Here is a 19,879-nt window from a genome sequence, read left to right as displayed (position 1 = left end):
GGTCGCCTGTAGTTGTTGTTAGTCAGGCTGATTATAAGACACTCGTCTGGAGGTTAGGGCTGGGCAGACCTTGGCTGAGGCCGGCCCTCCCTTGCTCCCTGACTCTGGGTGAGAGAGAGGGAGTGGAAGCTGAGGGTACGAGCGGTGCAGAAACACAGGATGTCTGGGCTGATCTCACCACTGTACGAGTGTGGATAAAAAGAGAGACAGACATGTAAGGGCGTCTGGAGGCGACCTTGGACATGTTTAGGCTCGTATCAGTTTTTATCATGACCCTGGAGATGGTTTCAGGCTGTGAGAGGAGCGGGGTGCATCTGCTTTGTCTTCTATTGACTCTGATTGAGGGGAAAGAGTTCACCCAACACAGAGCTCCAGCAATCAGGACAATCATCAACACTTGAAAGCATGTGTGAATGTGTGTGTGTGTGTGTGTGTGTGTGTGTGTGTGTGTGTGTGTGTGTGTGTGTGTGTGTGTGTGTGTGTGTGTGTGTGTGTGTGTGTGTGTGTGGCTTGCTGTGGTTGTTCTGTTGTTACAGCTGGGATGTTGAACCAGGAATCAGTCATGTCCAGGTCTCAGGCTGTCGAGTATGTGTGTGATGTGGACGAGAGAGTGTGTTTCTTTGCAAATCTGGTCAGCCTGAACACTTTGATTCAGTCTCGACCTGTCAGACTATTAATACACACACACACACACACACACACACACACACACACACACACACACACAGCACGTGAGAGTTTAAAAGGTCAATGCAATAAATGAGCAGTCATATCCACAATCATAATGCCATCAATGGGAACATGATTATTTAACCACAAACACAGCTGTTACATCACTCTCCACAAACCCTCCAGACTACATCGATAAAACGATCATGATTTGCTGATCAACCGCTGTCCCTTTGATTTAGGTTTTTGTGTTACTGTGTGACGTAAGAGTGCAAGTTCTGATCAAGTACAATAATGTTAAAAGCACGTTAACACAAACAAAGTAAAGGATTACTGCAGCAGTAAAGGCGCAAATCCAACAGACTGCAAGGAAGAGCTGCTGTTTTTGTTAATGTCAGGCGGCTTTGAAAAGAGCAAAGCAACAGCTGTTTCTAGTTTTAATTCCAAAGCCTTTCGTTCATTTAGTCCTTTATAATATACCTTAAAAGGGCCTGGTTTTATATAAATACTCTAATTTCTCTTAAAGAGCTGATCTGTGTCCATGTTTAATCAACAACTCTTCCTATTAATGAAATATCTAACACCTGTATGTTGACCTTGTGTCGCTCTTTCTTTCTCCACAGTTCTACCTCCAGTCCAGGTTTACATGGCGTGGTGCTCGTCTCCTCCGCCCGCTGCTCCAGTTCACTCTGATAATGATGGCGTTTTACACCGGCCTGTCACGCGTGTCCGACCACAAGCACCACCCGACTGATGTTCTTGCCGGGTTTGTGCAGGGAGCCCTGGTGGCCTACTGCATAGTGAGTACACACATATATATCACTATCATGCATGTATGGAAGTATGAGTAAAAGAGCATAAATGTCTATTTTTGTAACTAACTTCACAAAGGTCAGCCGAAGGGATCCTTCAGACTTGATCCACACCGTGTCACCTTTAAAGTCCAAACCTACACAGAACCTTAAAGGGCCCAAAAAAAGGAGACTTTAGGAAACGCTTCTGACCCTGTGTGGATTCAGAAACTCTAAAGGTGTTTTTTTTAGTGTGTCCAGACATGAATTGAGACTTTAGGAGAAGTTGACCCAGACACCTTCAGGGTCACTTTACTCTTTTTTAACATTCTGATATCCTGACAACCCTAGTCTGCGTCTTTACTCTTACCATAAATGTTTTTATTTCAATGAAGTTCATATTCTCTCAATCTCTTCTACTAAGCGTTTTAGCAAAATGGACGCCGGTGGTAGTCGATATTTGTTGCTGGTTTCTTTTCAAAACAATGACCAAGCCTCCTGTGCTCTTTAGAAAACCAAATCTCTTTCTGTACAAGACAGCTAACTATCAGTTGGCTAGCTTACAGGTTCTGTTGGAAAGAGCTGCAATGACTCAAAGGTCCGCAGCAGCCTTGAAAAAATGAAATATTCATCATAATGCTCCTGCTGTTGTGCAGTTTAACACTAAATATTATGACGCTACAACAGCCAACCTACACACGAGGGAAGATTGTATTCTAAAAACATGTGTCCAACAGTGTTATCCACCCAAAGTTTAGCCCTGCTGTTTTACTTTGTTTCAGTGTGGTAACAGGACATGTGTTTTCGGAGGTGTCGTATGGACGGAGATTCCTTCACAAAGCTCGTCTGGAAGTGTTTTTGTTTTCAAACACTTTTTTTTTTTTTTGGAAAATAAAAATGTTGTGGTCTTGCCATGACCAAACTTTGGCTCCACACTGCTCCCTTTTCACACTTCTTCGCCTCCTTTCTTTTTTCTGAGGAGGAGAAGTGGAGCAGGCAGCAGCGTGCTGAGAATCTGATTCCCTTTAATGAATAACACATTGCTTGGAGCCAAGCAGTGCTTCAGTAGTGTGTGTGTGTGTGTGTGTGTTGGTGTCTTCACTACTTTTGTGACATATCCATGCAGCTGCTGCCAGATGATTTTCGTAACCCTCATCGTTACACTAAGCTGGATGGAGCCGAGGAAAATGGAATTGGGGTCAGGAGGAAAATGGAGGTGGTGTAAAAAGAGAGAGAGAGAGTAGGGGTGGGGGGTGAGCCTTTGAAACAGGAATGAGCCTGTTAATTATTTTGGGTTTTTTATTTGGCGGCTCTGGTTCTATCAGCACAGCAGGATCTCGCTGTACTCTGCTGCCTCCGGGAAAAAGCATGGAAACACACATAAAAACACACACAAACACACACACAGGCAACTCGTACCTTTCTACCAAATCATGAACGTGGAAAGGATTAGATTCATAAAACTGAGAACCTTAGTAGTGGCGCCTACGCAGCCCTTGGCACAGCTGAAGTACACACTGAAAACACACACTTTACACACCAGGCTTATAGGAGAAATGAACCATGAGCAGAAATCAGCAAGTAACAAAGCCTGTAACGCCGCTGAAGAGCCCGCTCCCCTCAGCTGGGCGTCGCTCCTGGACGACTTCAGCTCTGACAGGAAAGTAAAAATGAAAGTTTCAGAAATGAGCTCGACCTCGGAGCAGGCAGATCTGGCAGGAGGAGCGAGGGAGGGAGGTGACAGGAGAGAGGAGCCTTGTCTGCGTCTTGGCTCGGGATGAGCGTGGGTTTAAATCCAACTCAGCTATTCCACAGGCCTGAGAGAGACAGCTCGACACACACAGACACACTGTTCTTACACACATGCGCGCACACACAGAGTGAAACCCTGCTGATGAAGGCCGTGAGGTTGGTTTTACAATCCTCGACGCCTCCTCTGATTTGCGAGGTCTTATTGAAACATCTGTGAGTACTTTAGCGGGGCTGTTTGTGCAGCAGAGCAGAGAGGACCTGACAGGAGGCGAGTGGAGGTATGAGGACTGTGAGCGTCACAGAAACCAGCAGTGAGCTCTAAATCAAAGTGTGAACATCTTTAGATCTGAAGTTAACAAGTGCTCGGGCTCTGGCTTTGTTCTTAAGATGTGAAGTTTGAAATGTAAGAACAAAAGATTGAGTTCACACTTGGCATAAATGTCAGAGAGAATTTATGTCACAGTCAAAGAGTCTTTTAAATGTCTTTGCTTGGCTGTATTTGATACAGTTCATATTTTATTCATGTTCGGCTTAGATTTGTCGTTGAGAGAACACAGTAACAGCAGCAATGTTTGGAGTTTTTTAAGAATTTTCCAAGTAAAGTGGCAGCTTTGTGATCTAAGAACTGTTTGTGTGCTATTTCCCCCTCAGCTGTCCATTTATGTAATTTCTAGTTATTGCTGCTACAACAACACAACGTCCCCCTGGGGATGACTGAAGTAATCTGTCCATCTATCTTGAACATCAAATTCTGATTAAAACCAAAGAACACACGAGTGGATTTGCACTTCAGTCCCCAGTGTGTGATTGTGAACATTTGCACTCAATTTTAAGATTTACAACCTTGTGTGGAAAGGCCTCTTCAATTACGTTTCAGTAATTGTCTGCAGAAAAGTTTGTTGTTCCATGAATTTATTGTCAGTCAGTACGTGTACATGCAGTTAGTAAGAGTGGAATTATTGTGTTAGTCAGACTTAAACTGGACTTGTAAAATAGATAGGTAGATAATGTTGTTGGGAATCGATTCACTCTTGCATGTATACGTTTCTATCTCACCCTAACTGGACTCTAGGCATTCTGAGCATGTTTCACAGTCCCCTCGTTGCATGAGTGCGTAGCATAGCAGAAGTCCTGATGTCGTCTGGATAGCCTGCATCAAAAGTAAAGCATAGAGCATGTAGGAAATGTAGAGAGTTATAAGGTCGTCCATGTTTTCACCGTTCGACTTACGGCTATAGAATATCACCAGTTTTCTGTTTGCTAACTTGTTAGCGGTTAGCCTGGAGAAGGTCCAATAGTAACCAGCTGAAAGAGGACATGTCGCCACCTACCGCAGTCATTTTTACGTCAATAAATAGTTTCTTACCCTGCACCATATACGTGGACAAGGACAGTAGTCCAATTAAATAGCTCGATGTAACTGCATGTAAACGTACAGAATGCTCTCCCTGGTTTCTCTGAGTACAGTAACCTCTTAAACCTGAGTGGTGACTGTAAATGAACAAAACAAACCTGGAGTACACACAGGGACATATCAGACTGAAGCTTTGCTGTTCTTTTTTCAGTTAGTCTTTACTTTGATGAAAATCTACTGAATAATGTGTAAATGATTCCCTCTTTCGAGTCAAACTCAAGACTCCAGACTTAGACCCCCAACAGGAAGTGGTCTGTCTATATCTTACCTTGCGTTTCCTATTAGACAAACTGACCCAGTTTTCCACATGTGTCTTAACAGAGGTTAGAGGGGCGACTCCAGCAGGAAGCAGCTGGGGGCGCGTTGGTTTTTTCGAGGTTCATTGTCACAGAGGAGAAGAGTCGGGTCAGGAGTTGTAGGAGGAGGGGTTTGAGGATGCTATTGCTCCTTTGCTCCCACACAGGGACATTCTGCACACACTCAGAGCCTTAATACTGAAGCATGCTCTCTGTGTGGCCTGAGGAGTCAACTTTTATCACTCCAAACGCATCAATCAAGTGTGCAGCGCCACTAGATAACCTTTACAAAATTATTTTCATACTTCATGCGCATATATAGTCACAAAATGTTCTCAAAATATGTCACAGCCTCTGATCTACATTTGTGTAAATGCATGAAGTGGTGTATTGTGTGGTCAGGCTGCAAATGCATTCATATCAGGTTTCATATGCGTGCAAACAAATTCACAGTTCTATTCTGCGACACGCACAGGGGGCTTAGTCTGTAATGTGTGGGTTTATTTAGACACGCATACTTCCTGCGAGTCCATGCATCCTTTCCTTTGTGACTCAGCTTCATTATGTGTCACACTTGACATTTTAATACTGCTCAAAGACACACAATTATAGACACACACACACACATTGATATGCCTTTAAAGGTTCTGTTGCTGAGTCAGCTTCACGCCACACAAACGACTGGGCTTCTTTGTGTTTCTGTGCATCACAAAGAGGAAATGGTGAGGTCGTGATAAGCCGTCCGGTACAGCAAGTTCAGGGGTGATAGGTTGGAGGTTGGGTGACGCGGCGTTGAGTCTTGTTGTGATTGGACGAGGCAGCATCCTGAGGGGAAACGAGCCTTGATGTTTCTCATAGTTTCTCATGACGGCTCGGGTGATTACCCGAGATAAAACTCTTCATCATGGCCCCTAATTATATCACACAGTCTATAGAGTAAAGTAGGGTTATTACGAAACTAGAATTTTAAACTTAGATATGATGTCAGTAAAAATCAAACAATACAAAAGAAAAGTTTTTGGAACTATTTTTTAAATTTTTTTGATTCTAACCTTACAGTATAGTACATACCAGTCCAGTGTATAATGCACCATGTGATGATGTACAAACTAATGGCTGCACACACAAAGAGCTCTTTTTAGACCGGGCGAGCAGCTGTGTGGTTGTGTAGGTTTCTATCTCGCTCTGATGTCATCATACAGTCAAAGTTCAGCAGAGAAGGTCACGTCATGGTCAAAATGTCAGACTTTATTAGAAGAGAGGGTCTTTGTGTTGAGCCCACCACTCACAATGAGACGCTCTATGTTATAGAAATACATCACCGACTGTAGGAGAGACATTTTTCTGAAAAACAACAGAAGAAGAGAACTGAGCAGGTCCATTAGTTTAATGTTTTTTTCCACTCAGGACCTTCCTGTATGAGAGCATCTTATATTTTCTTTAATCTGAGTCATCCGTGATGTTTCTTTGAGCTGGGTCTCAGAGTTTAATGCCACTGACTCCCGTCTCTGCGGCACGCCCCCCTCTGCTCGCCCTCGACTGGCAGCACAGGAAGGAAAAGCTGCAGCGCCTGCCAATGATGTGTGTGTTTGTGTTCGTTTGTGTGTGTTGTTGCTCATGAATGACCCCAGACCCTTGTAGGTGGAAGCGCTAATCCACTCATATAGTGGGCAGCAGTTTCCATGGTCCCACTTCCTGCCCAATTTCCTGTTTGACATATGATGTCATCAAGATCTCAGGAAGAGATTTTTCTTCGTCTCTTTCCCTCGCCGCTCTCTGCCCAGCTGAGCTCAGAGATGATGTAAAAGCACAGTTCAGACCTGGCAGCGTTCAACGGAGCATTACCAAGCGTTCATTTAATGTGATCTAACATCTCTCCGTCCAGCTCGGTTACTCAGGGCTGACGAGAGCACAGAGTGTGGCAGACTGAGGTGGTAGGGAGTTTCTCATCATGGCGTCATAAAGAGATGTAATATTCACTTTTACACATCTCACCAGCTCACAGCTACCTCAACTAAAAAAAAAAAAAGATTCACATCTTTTCTTTAAAATTCAATCTGAAAATGTGTTATAAAGGATTTTCTCCTTAATTTGGCTCCAATAAAATCCTACTGTATTCTTTTCAAAATCTCATTTATTTTCAGAAGTACATTACTTTTAATCACATACGGTGTTTGGTTCTTGTAGGACTTTGACTTTGTCTTTAATGATAGAGCTGACATACAGTTGGCCTTTAGACCTGTATTAAACAAATCGAGCTTTCATTACTTCTTGACAATGTGACATGCCTTTGATTGATTCTATCTTATAGGAATGGTTTCAAATGTAATTTATAATGGAAAAATGTTTTTAGAATCCTATAAATGTTGTTGAAAAGAGGCCCTGTAAACCTATGTGCATGCACATTAAGATTACATTACAGGTTTTAGCCAAACTAGGTACTGTGTCACACCTCATTTGATTCTTCTGAAATGTGTTTTTATCTTTGTCATTAAGCTAAAACATTTGGCTACTCTTAAACAGACTTTAGTCGTTTTTCAGTTTCTCAGTTGGCAAACGCAAATCTGCTGAGAGAAGTTTCTAACACTGTATGCAAATCACAAAGTGAAAATTCAACAGGTGCTGTTCTTTCATATTGTTAGGAAGCATTTTATTCCACTCTTATGTCACTAGTCTCTTGTTCTTTTACCTTATTGTCAGTTCAGTTTATTGTCATTTAACCAATTCTTTAGAATGAAAGTCTCTCTGGTGCAACATCAACACAAGGTGAAGACATTCACACAACAGGAGACAGACTTTAAAGGAGTCATAATATGTTATAATAATATGTGACGTATTTAAAGGTCATTTAGGACTGTTTTACTCCCAATGTCAAAACAAAGGCATCCTTAATACATGAGGGCTGCTACATTTTTTCTCTGAAAACAGGGCAACACAATATTTTTTTTTTTACTCTCTTAACCTTGTACTTTACATTTTTGTGTCTCCCCCAGGTGTTCTATGTGTCGGACCTGTTCAAGCCCCGGGCGAAGCCAGCCACGCCCCCGCCCTCCCCCATCAAGAAGGAGCTGCTCCCGTCATCAGAAATCATCGACAGGAACAATCACCACAACATGGTGTGAGACAAAGAGAGAGAGACCACCACTTCTTCCTGTGACCGAGGAGCCAATCACAGCGCTGCTCACCTCCCATCAGACAGTAGAATGTAGCGACGAGAGACTGAGGCTGCTTCTCAAACGCCATCCTCCCCCCCCCCCCCCCCCCTCCCCACCAAGAGAGGGTGTCGGCTTTGAGATTTGCACAGCAGAGTCCACTCTCACTATCCAGACGTATTCTTTACTACTATGTTTTAACTACTAATCTACATTTGAGCCCATCGTTTTGAGCACAAACAGACAGAATTGGAAGCTAAAAAGACAAATTAATGATGTGACAGGCAGAGCTGAGGGTGAGGAGGTTTGGTGAACCATATGAAGAAGAAGAGGAAGAAAAGAAGAGACTAAAAGAGAAATAAAAAGACAAAGCCCCCCCACCCTGGGAGAGAGGGACGGTCCTCTCTGAACTCTCTGTGGCCTTGGAACACCGACAACAACTTCCTTAGCTACGGGAAGGAGATTACTGCAGTAACGAGCAGCATAGAAATATTAACAGTATAGAAAATATAACTTATAGCACTGTTTTTAAGTTCATTGTCCATTATTATCACCACTCGCTGCCTGAGACGTCTCACTGCAAGAAAGCTTGACGATGCTGACATGAGACAGTTAGCGTAGCAGGGCTTCAATAACAACAATCCTGCAGCAGCATCCCACTGAAAACGTGTGTTCAGACAGGAAGCGAAGCAAAATGTATTCTTTGCATGACTTGCACAATGATCATTGGTTTATTTGCATCTGTTACAGCTGTCCTGCAAATATTAGGTTTTCTAGATATTAAAAACACAAACAGGCTGGGGTGCACACACCTCTGTTCATCTCCCTCCTCCAACATGAACTGTGTCTGGAGGAACTTTCCTGCTGCTTCCAGCTCCTTAAAACCGTTCAGGTCCCAGTTTAATGACCTTTTAGCTTAATTAACCTAATTAACCGGCTGAAAAGATGCTTTAATAACGACATTAGAATACTGATTTGTTAAAAGTAAAAAGGCATGATTCATCAGCTCTGCCAGCAAGACGACAAGCAACCCCTTCAAAAAAGCTTGTTTTCTGAATAGAGTTTGGATTGTAAATATGACATGTAACTTCAGGATGTTGGGAAGGTTTCACGCCAATTGACTTTCCTTCCTGGATTCAATTTAGCCAATTGTCCCCAATATTTCCCCTGGCCTGAGAGAAATGCATCTTTGCATTGACTTTGTATGCAATCATACTCTGAGGACAAATTCACTTTGCTTTCAGTCTGAACACACCTTGAGGATCATGTACTTTGTAAGTAATACCTTTTCAGAGAAGTAATTTGGCTTCTGGCTAACATCTTCAAATCCCAACAAACTTTTATTTAGCTGCAGGGAGTGAAGCTATCCATCCACACGCTCCTCTGTCTCCACTTCAGCACGTCCAGTTTTCTGCAGAAGACCCTCACCGCGGCCAAAACCCGGGATGTTGCATTTCTTGATGGTTAGAAGTAGTAAAGGGGGTATTTTATCTGTGGAGGGAGGGGACAGATCTCACAGCCCCCGGCCCCCAGCACCTGTGTGAGAGACGTGGCTGTGCCATGCCGCTCCATGGTATATGGATCAGTCTGATTGGCTGACAGCGGGGGGAAAGTGAGGGGATGTAGTCTGTCACCGAGGAAAGAGGGTGATGATTTACAGCTAAGCTGGCACATTATTTTGGGATGAATTGGGCTCTTTCTGCTGGCAGGGAGGGGCTCACACCCACCTAATCACTCATTGGCGATGGATATTTGGATCTCAGTGTGTGTGTGTGTGTGTGTGTGTGTGTGTGTGTGTGTGTGTGTGTGTGTGTGTGTGTGTGTGTGTGTGTGTGTGTATGTATGTGCATGTGTGTGTGTATCCATGACTGTGCTTGTGCATGTACATCTTGTGTGTGTGAATGTGTGTACATATGTATGAGCGCTGTGCCTGTGAAAAAAGGAACTCCCTCTTGATAAACTGTGTCATTGTCAGCTGTGCCAAGTGTGTGTGCATGTGTGTGTGTGTGTGTGTGTGTGTGTGTGTGTGTGTGTGTGTGTGTGTGTGTGTGTGTGTGTGTGTGTGTGTGTGTGTGTGTGTGTGTCAGGGAGCAGGTGGACATTCTAGAAACTGTGGATCTCTCTTTAACTCTGTGTGTATAAACCTGTCCTGTATGACCTACAGTCGTTCAGACTCAGACTTTCTCCTCCATCATCACACTCGGCCATGTTGCACATCTTTCTCATCGTATAGTCCGTCCTATCATTTCACTCAGATGTTTTTCACTCTCTTTTTATAAATATATAAATATGTATAGATCACTAAAGTTAACTCTGTAAGATATTGTTTTAACATGTTTAGATATATCCACTATGATTACAGACCTGTGTTCTTTACAAAATGCTGCTTTAAAAGCATCCATTGACAGATTTTTGTATCTAGAAAACTAAACGATGGTAGATTGTTATAGCTACGTTTGTAATATGCGTTCAAAAAAAAAAAATACACCTACACTTGTAATAAAATTCAATATTAGTATTTTTGTATTGTCTCGTTTTTTTTGTACAAAAGACATTAGTTGCAATGCTGTTTTTTTTTTTGCTAAATGTGCTTAGCTCTAATACATGTGCTTTTAAATAAAAAGCTCATTATGAACACAACTTTGGTTTTTCTTGTCTGTGGATTTGAACTCTGAACACGATGATTTCATGTGTGTGATGAATCTAATGTCTTTATGGTTCTTTGTAGTCGCTAGGTTCTGGAAGTGATCCCTTTGTTTACCCCACAGTCTGGTTTACCCCAGGAGATATTAAAAAATGCATGCAGTGATTACAATAAGTGGTGGATGGGACAATTATAGACTACTTTTACTCAAATAATGAGCCTGAGATCATATTTAATAAAGCTCGCTGCAAGAAATCAATTTATTACTAAGGTACAGAAAGAAGGGGTCATAAATGAACACGTTTAAATACTATTGCTGTCCACATTAACTAGTTAATCACATTAAGTAAGGTCTGAAATACATGCATTGATTTTTTTTTATTGTCATTGTGTTCCTTTAGGCACACGGTGGATAATCCTCAGCAGTGTCTCCCTGTAGTCACTGGGATGGAAATGATGAGTCAAAGTTATATCTACCTTATGGCGTCAAACATTTCCCCTTTTAATGTTCCTTTGAGTTGTTTGACTGTAGTTTTTTAACCAGTAACAAGTTCCCTTTTCAGTGATTATGTTAATGATGGAACCTTGGATCTACCAGAAAGTCCTTAGTTTATTTCAAAATAAAAGTAGGGTTGAATTTAAACAGCTTACAAGATACTCTGAGCTTACAACCGTACAAACATTCATAATTAAAGCCATTACAAATGTAAGCATTTGACAGCCCTAATAAATACATACATGTATATCAATCAAATAAACTTTCAAATTTTACTGAAACACATAACTATGGTTGGATGATTGAATGTAGAATAAGTACACAAATAATAGTAATACACCCTTCTTTGGTATGATCATACTTTGATTAAAAAATACCTTTTGATTGATAGTCAGAGCTGCAGTAACTCACTTTTCAAGCGATGCCGTCTTTCACAATGTGCAATATTACAATTCATTCAGGTACTTCAGAACCCAAATGTTACTTTATTTAAAATCTGCTGCGGAGCATTTTTACATTTCAGAGGGACCAGCTAAAACAATAACTATAATAAAAAAACAACTATGAAACCTATAAAGACATTTGGGTAATATTTATACATGTTTCCTTTTGAAGATTAAATAATGATTGAAATTGTAAAGAAGATTTCTACAATAAATTGACAGATTTTCTTAGTAAATGTGCATCCTCCATCGACATTTATCGTAAAATAGTTCTTCTTTCTGCAGAAGCAGCAGCAAACACTTCAGTTCTCACTTCTTCTACTGTTCACAGAAACCTCGCTGTGGCTTCAGTTCCCTCAGTCAAAAATAACACATGAAATATGAGTGTGACACACAAACACAATGAGATGTGGTCAGACGTGTGTAGATTCACACACTCACAGACACCAGAGCAGAAAAGTCACCTCATTGCGGTTTGTGATTCTAAACGTAAAGTAGAATTTTCTCAGAGTTTCAAACGAGGAGAAAAATCTCTGAATGACACATTTGATCTGCCACTTCTGTCAGAATCTGCTTTATTTAACCAACAATGAGTTCACATACAAGGAATTTGAAGTATACCACAAGTGTGTATAAACATACACTCAAGCACACAGAGGACAGATAGACATTAATGAGAGATGTCAGTGTGAGGGGTCTGTAATCAGATGGTGTCTTGCTTGAGGTCAGAACTCATGAAGTGAACTCTCATCTCTCCAGCTACCAAGACAAGTATCCAAGCTTTGGTGCGTATCCAGACTTGAACAAGCCACCCTGTGGTTCCCAACAGAGTGAAATATACAGCATGCAGCGTTTGAAATGACAGTGAGAATAAATGTTCCAATTCAGTTTTTAAAGATAGAGGAACGTTTTGTATTGGTTATTGTTTCCTCTGTGGCTGAGTGTTATGTCTTAACCCTTCGATTATCTGCACATGTATTCTCCAGAAATATATCCTCCCGCTCTTTTTTTTAACCATCTTACATGCACGTCACTGTGAAACTCTGCCTGGAAAGTGCAAACAAAGTCTCTTCCAGCTCATACTTTAAACTGTTTTATCAGAAACTGACCCAATTTATAGTCAGACCCACTAAAATATATATATCCTGTTGTTTTTCTCTTTAGTTCTGCAGATCAAAAGGGATCAGTATTATTTTTGTTTCATAACCAGATGAAAACTCCTCTGCTGTGATATTACTTTGAATACACTCCTAACAATAACACACACTACGCGCCAACTAGTTGATTGTTTGCTCAAATCAAAACCAGACAAACCGGACTCAAAATCAAATCCTTCAAAACACAGTCAAACATTTTCTCTCCAAGAGGAACATTCATGGTCAATCATGGCAGAACTTTTTAAATTCTTGCAAAGTTGATTATGTGACAAAAAAAACTGTATTACTTTTCAGGGTATGATAAGGGTATCAGTTTATTTTGTTTAAACATTGCGAAATTCTGTTATTTTCCATTTGAAAACAGATCAGTATCCTTTTATTTTGTATTTTTGTACTGTTTTATGCTATGGTGTTGTACTTTCTGTTTGGATACAAACCTGCCTTTATTTTGAGAGAAGGTAAGGAACTTCAGGTAGAATGAAAGTTACAACATTAATGTCCACGAAAAAAAAAAACTTGCTATGGATCAAAAAGTAAATGAAAACAGCTAAAAGGAATGGTAAAAAAGTGTAGTGTTTAATGTCACAATGTGGGTATTGTGACAAGTGGGACTTGTCCACTAAGCTGTCTAGGAGTTTTTTTGAAGTTAAATGAGATGTTCAAAGTATGTTGTGATTGTGACTGCAGGAAGACACTGCACTTTCTGTACTAGCGTGCAGTTTTGTAATGCAATTTTTTAAAAGTTGCTTTCATTTTGGACATTACTGGCATCACGATTAATGCGTTTACACTGACATACCTACTTCTTGTTTATTTAGTTTAACCTGGATGTTGCAGACATTTTTATGAGACATTTTGCTTTTGAACATCAGTCTACATTTTGGTTCAGTTTTGAATATGATCATGTTTGTAAACATGGAACCTAAAGTGGGTCAACTTCACGTCATAGAATCTACACTAGAAAAATGATAACTGACAGAACAGCTGCAGTAAAAAGGACAGAAAACTGCTGCCAGTTATCCACAAAAAAACAAAACAATGAACAGAGCTAATGGTGCCAAAAATGTGAAAAGTTACATGTTTGGTTTCAATGATATGTTTATTCAAAAGTTCTTATTGACTGTCTTAATACAGCTTTCAAGCTGCTGATTCTGCAGCCATGGAGGCTTCATGTAGCAACATCAGGTGTTCATTACTTTCATGCTTTGTGCAATTCTTTAAAAAGGACAAAAAAAGATCCATGATTTTGTCATTGGTTATATGCTTGTTTATAAATAGACTGATGATTTACTTTTTATTCTTTGTAAACAACATAGATACCGTTTACTGCTCTGTTCACATTGGATGGATGTTTTTTCATCTTGTTTGACTTTAAAAGTTGCAAGAGATTTAAGAAAAGGATGAGACTTAATGTAAAAAGAAGAAGAAAGTCAGGGAGGAGCTGTTTGCAGTGTGCGACTGGTCCTCACTCTGCAAACTTAACAAGTTAAGAGGTAATCATTGAGGGCAATCACTGGACTGATGCTATCATTAAAGTGGCATGCATGTTTCCCCTCCGTGTCCTGTAAAGCAGACTCTTTTATTGACGCTGACAGTCCAGCTGGTCTGAGGTCAGCTGTAAAAGAAAACAGCACCACACGGAGATTTACGGTGCAGAGAGCAGCTGGCAGGTCTGGGCTCAGCCATGCGTGGTTGTAATGTTAGAGGGCCGGCTGCTGAGGCACACAGCGGCCGTGTTGTGGTCGTGTTTGGCAGCGGCGGAGCTGGCACGGCGCCCTCACTGGGAGGCTAAGGCATTACATCGTGTTGCAACTCTGTCAGCGAGCTGGGTGTGTGCCCTTCATCATCACACACTGTACTCCTCATCCACTCGCTCTGTTTACTCTCACTCACTGCTTGCCTGATGTTTTCTTCATCTTAGTGTCCAAATCTTTTTTAGGAAAATCAAAGACTAGTTCCTGTTGGCAAGAGACGACTTATAACCTCTTATATTGGTGACATTTTAACACAAGTTGGATGGATTACAGTCTCCTCTGTGGGCTGACTAACTCCTCCACCTTCGTTCTTATTAAACACTTTGGATAAACTCAGGAACAAGTCGTCATCATGTTAAAAAATAAAAAAAAGCCAGTTTTTCCTCAGTTTACATTCTGGAAATCAACAGTTTAGCCACACACCAAATGCAACACAAATAGGTAACATAAACAAGAAGTACAGCAGACATTATTGATGCACTTGGAAAATAAAGTGTTGTTTGGCAGACAGAAAGTGTCAGCAGCAGGCTAACCCCGTTCTGCTCTGATGGACTTTGTTAGAGATTCCTGCATAATTGCTGTGGAAAAGCTCGCCTTTCTGAGAAGAAGCCCATCAGCAGATTGACAACACATGTACCCAAGTGCTTTAAACTGAGAGACTGAACATTGCACTCAGTCAGTATGTCACCAGTGAGGATGCAGCAGTCAGACCTGGCAAGTGTGAAAGAGGAATTTAAGTTTATATTTAACTCAGATTCAGTGTGTGTAAAAGTGGTTTGAGTTGCTCCCAACCATGGCTGACTAAAAGACCTCTCTTCTTGCTGTGTAGCGGAGAGAAATGGCCCACTGGCACACATGATATAAAAAGCATCACAGTGTAACAAGAGTGCTTCTGTCGCTGGCTCTGGTCTGGAGCTGGATTGTGGCGAGTGTGGCACCTCCAGGAGAGCTGCCCCTATTCCTGCAGCGCAGCCTGAGAGGGCCTTTTCTCTGCAGCACAGCCCATGGAGAGAGTGTGAGGCAAGGTGGAGAGGGAACCAACATCCAGGGCTAAAAAATTAAACGTGTGTTGAGCTGGAAATGGCAAAACCTGCAGTTCCTCTAGTATTCACTTGAGGCTGTCTCCTGTAATGAGTCAATCCCTGTAGAGTCCCATCATAAAATGTCCAATTTAACAGTACAATAAACTTGTGTACAGCCTGGTACAAAAAACGGAATTAGTCTCATTATCTCATTTCTCTATTCATGGCAACTGTACAAGCTAACTCTTGGACTGAGGCTTCCCGACCCCCACTAACTGTCGGATTAGTGGGCCATCCATCCAAGTAAATGGTGGACATCTACATATACCTTCTGGAGAAATCCCGCTTAAACTAAAGAAAAATTCAAGGAATACCGTACAGAAACTTCCTAACTGGCTAGATCCATGAAGCTGAGTCCAATTCTTTCAAGAGAACCACGCCCCGCAGCCAAACTTACAGTACATAATGCTTTAAGCAGGCGACCAGGGCGCTCTGTGATAGAGCCGCAATTGTTGAAAGCCTGTTGAAAGTTGTACTGTTAGATTGACTCTGACCACATTTTTTAAGATGGAGAAGTAACATATTGTTGCTTTAAGGTCTACAAAGCAATAGGTGAAGTCCTTTTGGCTACATTCACTTCTTCCATACCGTCTATGATCGAGAGGCAGTGAAGAGAGTCTCAGTCTGGATTATGCTCTGCACTTCCTCAGAGGAAACAGGAGCAGAGACTCCCAGCAGTCGATTGTTTACAGTGTGCCAGTGTCTGTTTAGCAGGTTTTAAGCACACATGAGGTGTGTAGACATAATATGAATCAACCACAGGACACAGAGGGCATGAGGGAAGGAAACCAGTGTTCAAGAAAAACAAAGAGAAAGACCTGGTTTCATTTGTGTTATTGGAGCTTTAGGTCGCTCTCTTATATGAAGTCCGGTGAACTCGGTGCGATTTAAGGGTGACGTTGCATTTTTCATTTGGTTCGGTATGCTTTCAGACTGCAATTTGTCACCAAAGTCTGTTCAATTTTGTGTACCGTAGCCATCCGTCATTGGGGCTGTAGCTCCAGTCACTGGCTGCTAGCATCTGGCCTAATGCTGCACTTTGACAGTAAACAACAAGACAGTGAAATAATGGCATCCCATAGCACTGCGCAGTTCAGCAGTATTTTGATCTATGAAATGGAGATAAAGTTATATGTAGGCGCTGTCAGGTTAAACTGGCATATCGACCAGAGCACCATTTGTAACCACAGTTAGCACAGGCATGTGGATGTTAACCTGCAAGGAGGACTGAAGGCCGGTGTTGTTAACAATCCTATTAGCCATGAGAGTCAAACCTATTTGACATCCTCCACAATGCATTGCTTTTTAGTTTATTTCCCTTTATTTGTCTGGAATGCATTCACACCTACGGCAAACTGATCTCTCATTCACTTGGAAGCTAACGGAGACCACCAGTTTTAAGCAGACCAGAGTCTGGTTCTTTGACTGCACCAGAGTTTGTTTGAGCATTCACACCACCCCAAACCGTACAAACTATCCGACAAAGCGCACCAGAGTTCGTTTTAATCGGACCAAACGGCTTAGGTGTGTATGCACCCTTAGAGCTCCATATTTAAAATGAAATTTTCACCACACTGACAAAATGCCCCAAACAAAGAGAGATGATTAATCATAAAATAAGCGTCTTCCACCTCCTGTGTAACCTGCACTGCTGAGTCTGACTGCACAGATAAACTGGGATAAATGGAGCAGCACTCAAAAAGGGGACACAAAGTGAATTAACCCAGTTTTTGCTCAATCTGTTGTAATATGTGAGTATCAGTGATTAAAATAATGACGCAGTGGGGTATTGGATGCAGTGATCAGTCAGTAATACCGGTAAAGGCCACAGGAGGATTAAAATTTTAGGATTAAAGTCTGGTTTCTGTGATGATGATCCTACATGAGGACACTGGTTCTTTGTCTCACTCTTTGATATTTTGCAGCTTTTTGGTACTGTATGAATGAAACATCAATCCAGTGAAAATGGAATTAGACATCAATGTCATGTTCCTAGTCAGGATTAACCTAATTCTTGTTTTCTGATTTCAGTTTATGTAGAATAAACAGAAGTGTCTGACAGAGTAAGGGCGCGGTCATACTGGCAATGTGTACCGTGCCGTACTCAAGCACGATTGGCCCCCTAGGACCAGGACTAACCGTGCCTAAGCAAGATTACCTCTTGTACATGATGTCGTAATACAGCACATGCATGCTTTATGTTTTTAAGAAGTGTGCTCTGTTTACAGAGAGAGAGAGAGAGAGAGAGAGAAATAAAAGAGACGCGCGGCCATCGGAGAACAACACAGAACATGACAGCTACTTTGTGGCTTATATTGTGTCATTTTAGTCAGATACAGCCATGAAACTCTGGATTTCTCCATAATGAAGGCTGCTCATGCATGAAGCGTGCTTGTACTCATGCATGAAGTGTACCGTGCCAAAGCACAAATCTCCGAAGTGTGCCAAAGCCAAGGAAGTGTACAGTGCCTGAGCACGGCACAGAGCGGTCACACTGGCCAAACTAACTGGACTTTAGGGTTGAAGCGTGCTTGGGCACGGTATGGATTGCCAGTGTGACCGCACCCTTTGTGCCACAAGAAAAACCCGTCGCTGTGGGTGTTTGTCTACCTCATAACTGGATTGGATAACATGAAATATCCTACATGTATTAATGACCACGCAGCAAACCACTGCTGCAAACCAAAAGTCAGGGGCTGCAACTGAGCCCCTGACTTTTCATCTGTCGGTGGTAAAGGTTCTTTCATGTCCTGTAAAATGCTGCAGCATCTACTGAATTGGCATTTCCTCAGGCATTAATGGCTTTGTGATGAGGTGGTCTAATTATTTCATGATTTCTTGAGTTGTTCCTTCTGTGCTGCCATGTGGTTCAGATTAGTGGTTTGTAGTGAAACCTCAATAACAGCATAAACATTAAACTTTTTGTTTATAACCAAATGAGTGCAAATTGAATTTCAATCCCATCAACTTCAGCTGTACTTTGGGTTTAGAGATAATTAGAACATTTGACCAAATTAAGGTAGAAAATGTAATTAACATTAACTATACATATCCTCATATATCAGCACCTTAGTTTTATCATTGTGACAACATTAGCATGCTAGCTAACAGACCATACTGTTCAACCTCACAGTGGACAGTCCTAGGATGAATTTACAGAAGGATTTAAGTACTTTTGCCAAGATAATGCTGAGTACGACAAAAGAAATACTCACAAAGCACTTATGTAGGTTCTCTTTACTGCCGAGCCAAACCAGAGAATGCAGGACTTGATGAATCTAGGCTAACACAAGGACAGAGTTATCACACAGTCCAGGTGAGCACACAGGTAATCTTAACAAAACCAAAAAAAGGAGCAGGCAAAAAAGGGCAATTGTCCAAAAATCAGGCAGGGGTCCCGAGATGCCTCCCAAAATACTTATTCAAATGTATAATAATATAAAACTGCGTATCATTATTATTGTACAAATACAAGTAGTTCAGCTTAAGTACATAAGTAAAATGAAAAAAAAATTAAGTTTGCACATGACAGCAACAACGTAGGTGTCTGCTTTACATCCAAAGATGTAAAGCAGACACCTGTTTGTCTATATGACAATTACTTGTATTGTGCTTCTAACCTTTATTACTTATTTATTACTTCTCTTTTGTTGATCTTTTTTTAATATTAGTGTCTGGATAGGTCTATTAATGTGTGGGTGTGGCTTACCGCTTACAAAGAAAAAAGGCTGTGACAAGGTGACTGGAGGGTGCACACAACAAACTGGCAACCTGAGGGAGGACACAAAATACTCAGACAATCAGGAGATAACGAGACGCAGGTGGGTACAATCAGAGGAGAGGAGCACAAGGTGAGAAGCACGAGGAGCAGAACCTGAAGACAAAGGTATGTACAAAATAAAACAGGAAATAACAATAAATGGACAAAATTAAAAAGCAGGACCTTATGCCTTTACGGACCGTGTAACTGCCAAGCAAAAAACATGCTGGAGCTCAGCTGATGTTTTCACAGGTTTTAAATAGTTCATTCTCAAACATTGGCACAAAATCGGCCTTTTTAAATGCAAAGGAGCCTTGTTTGGACATGCGCTGGACATTTCTGTTAACAATGAAAAAGAAAGGATCATGAGTCAATCAATGTCTTTGTTTAGTTTAATTCTTCTTGGAAGTAGAAGGAACAAAGCTTCAGAGTGGCAATACAGTCTGAAGAAAAGCTCGAAGTAATCACA

General features: G+C 41.4%; 2 protein-coding genes across 3 annotated transcripts in view; one reads left to right on the top strand and one right to left on the bottom strand.

Annotated features, from left to right (window-relative positions):
• plpp3 (phospholipid phosphatase 3) overlaps positions 1-10,714 on the top strand; it is a 37,218-nt gene extending 26,504 nt beyond the window's left edge. For both annotated transcript variants that reach the window (XM_061031831.1, XM_061031825.1), the window contains exons 6-7: positions 1,293-1,469; positions 7,916-10,714. In XM_061031831.1, the coding sequence (XP_060887814.1) occupies positions 1,293-1,469; positions 7,916-8,044 (306 nt within the window). In that variant the 3' untranslated portion in view covers positions 8,045-10,714. The remainder of the gene's footprint in view (positions 1-1,292; positions 1,470-7,915) is intronic.
• Positions 1-19,879, bottom strand: part of bloc1s2 (biogenesis of lysosomal organelles complex-1, subunit 2) — a 287,967-nt gene that overhangs the window by 166,515 nt on the left and 101,573 nt on the right. The window lies entirely within an intron of this gene.

The sequence above is a fragment of the Labrus mixtus genome, chromosome 3 (genome assembly GCF_963584025.1).
Source record: "Labrus mixtus chromosome 3, fLabMix1.1, whole genome shotgun sequence".
In the NCBI taxonomy this organism is placed as follows: Eukaryota; Metazoa; Chordata; class Actinopteri; order Labriformes; family Labridae; genus Labrus; species Labrus mixtus.
Note: the sequence above shows the minus strand (reverse complement) of the source record. Positions and strands in the feature narration are given on the sequence as shown.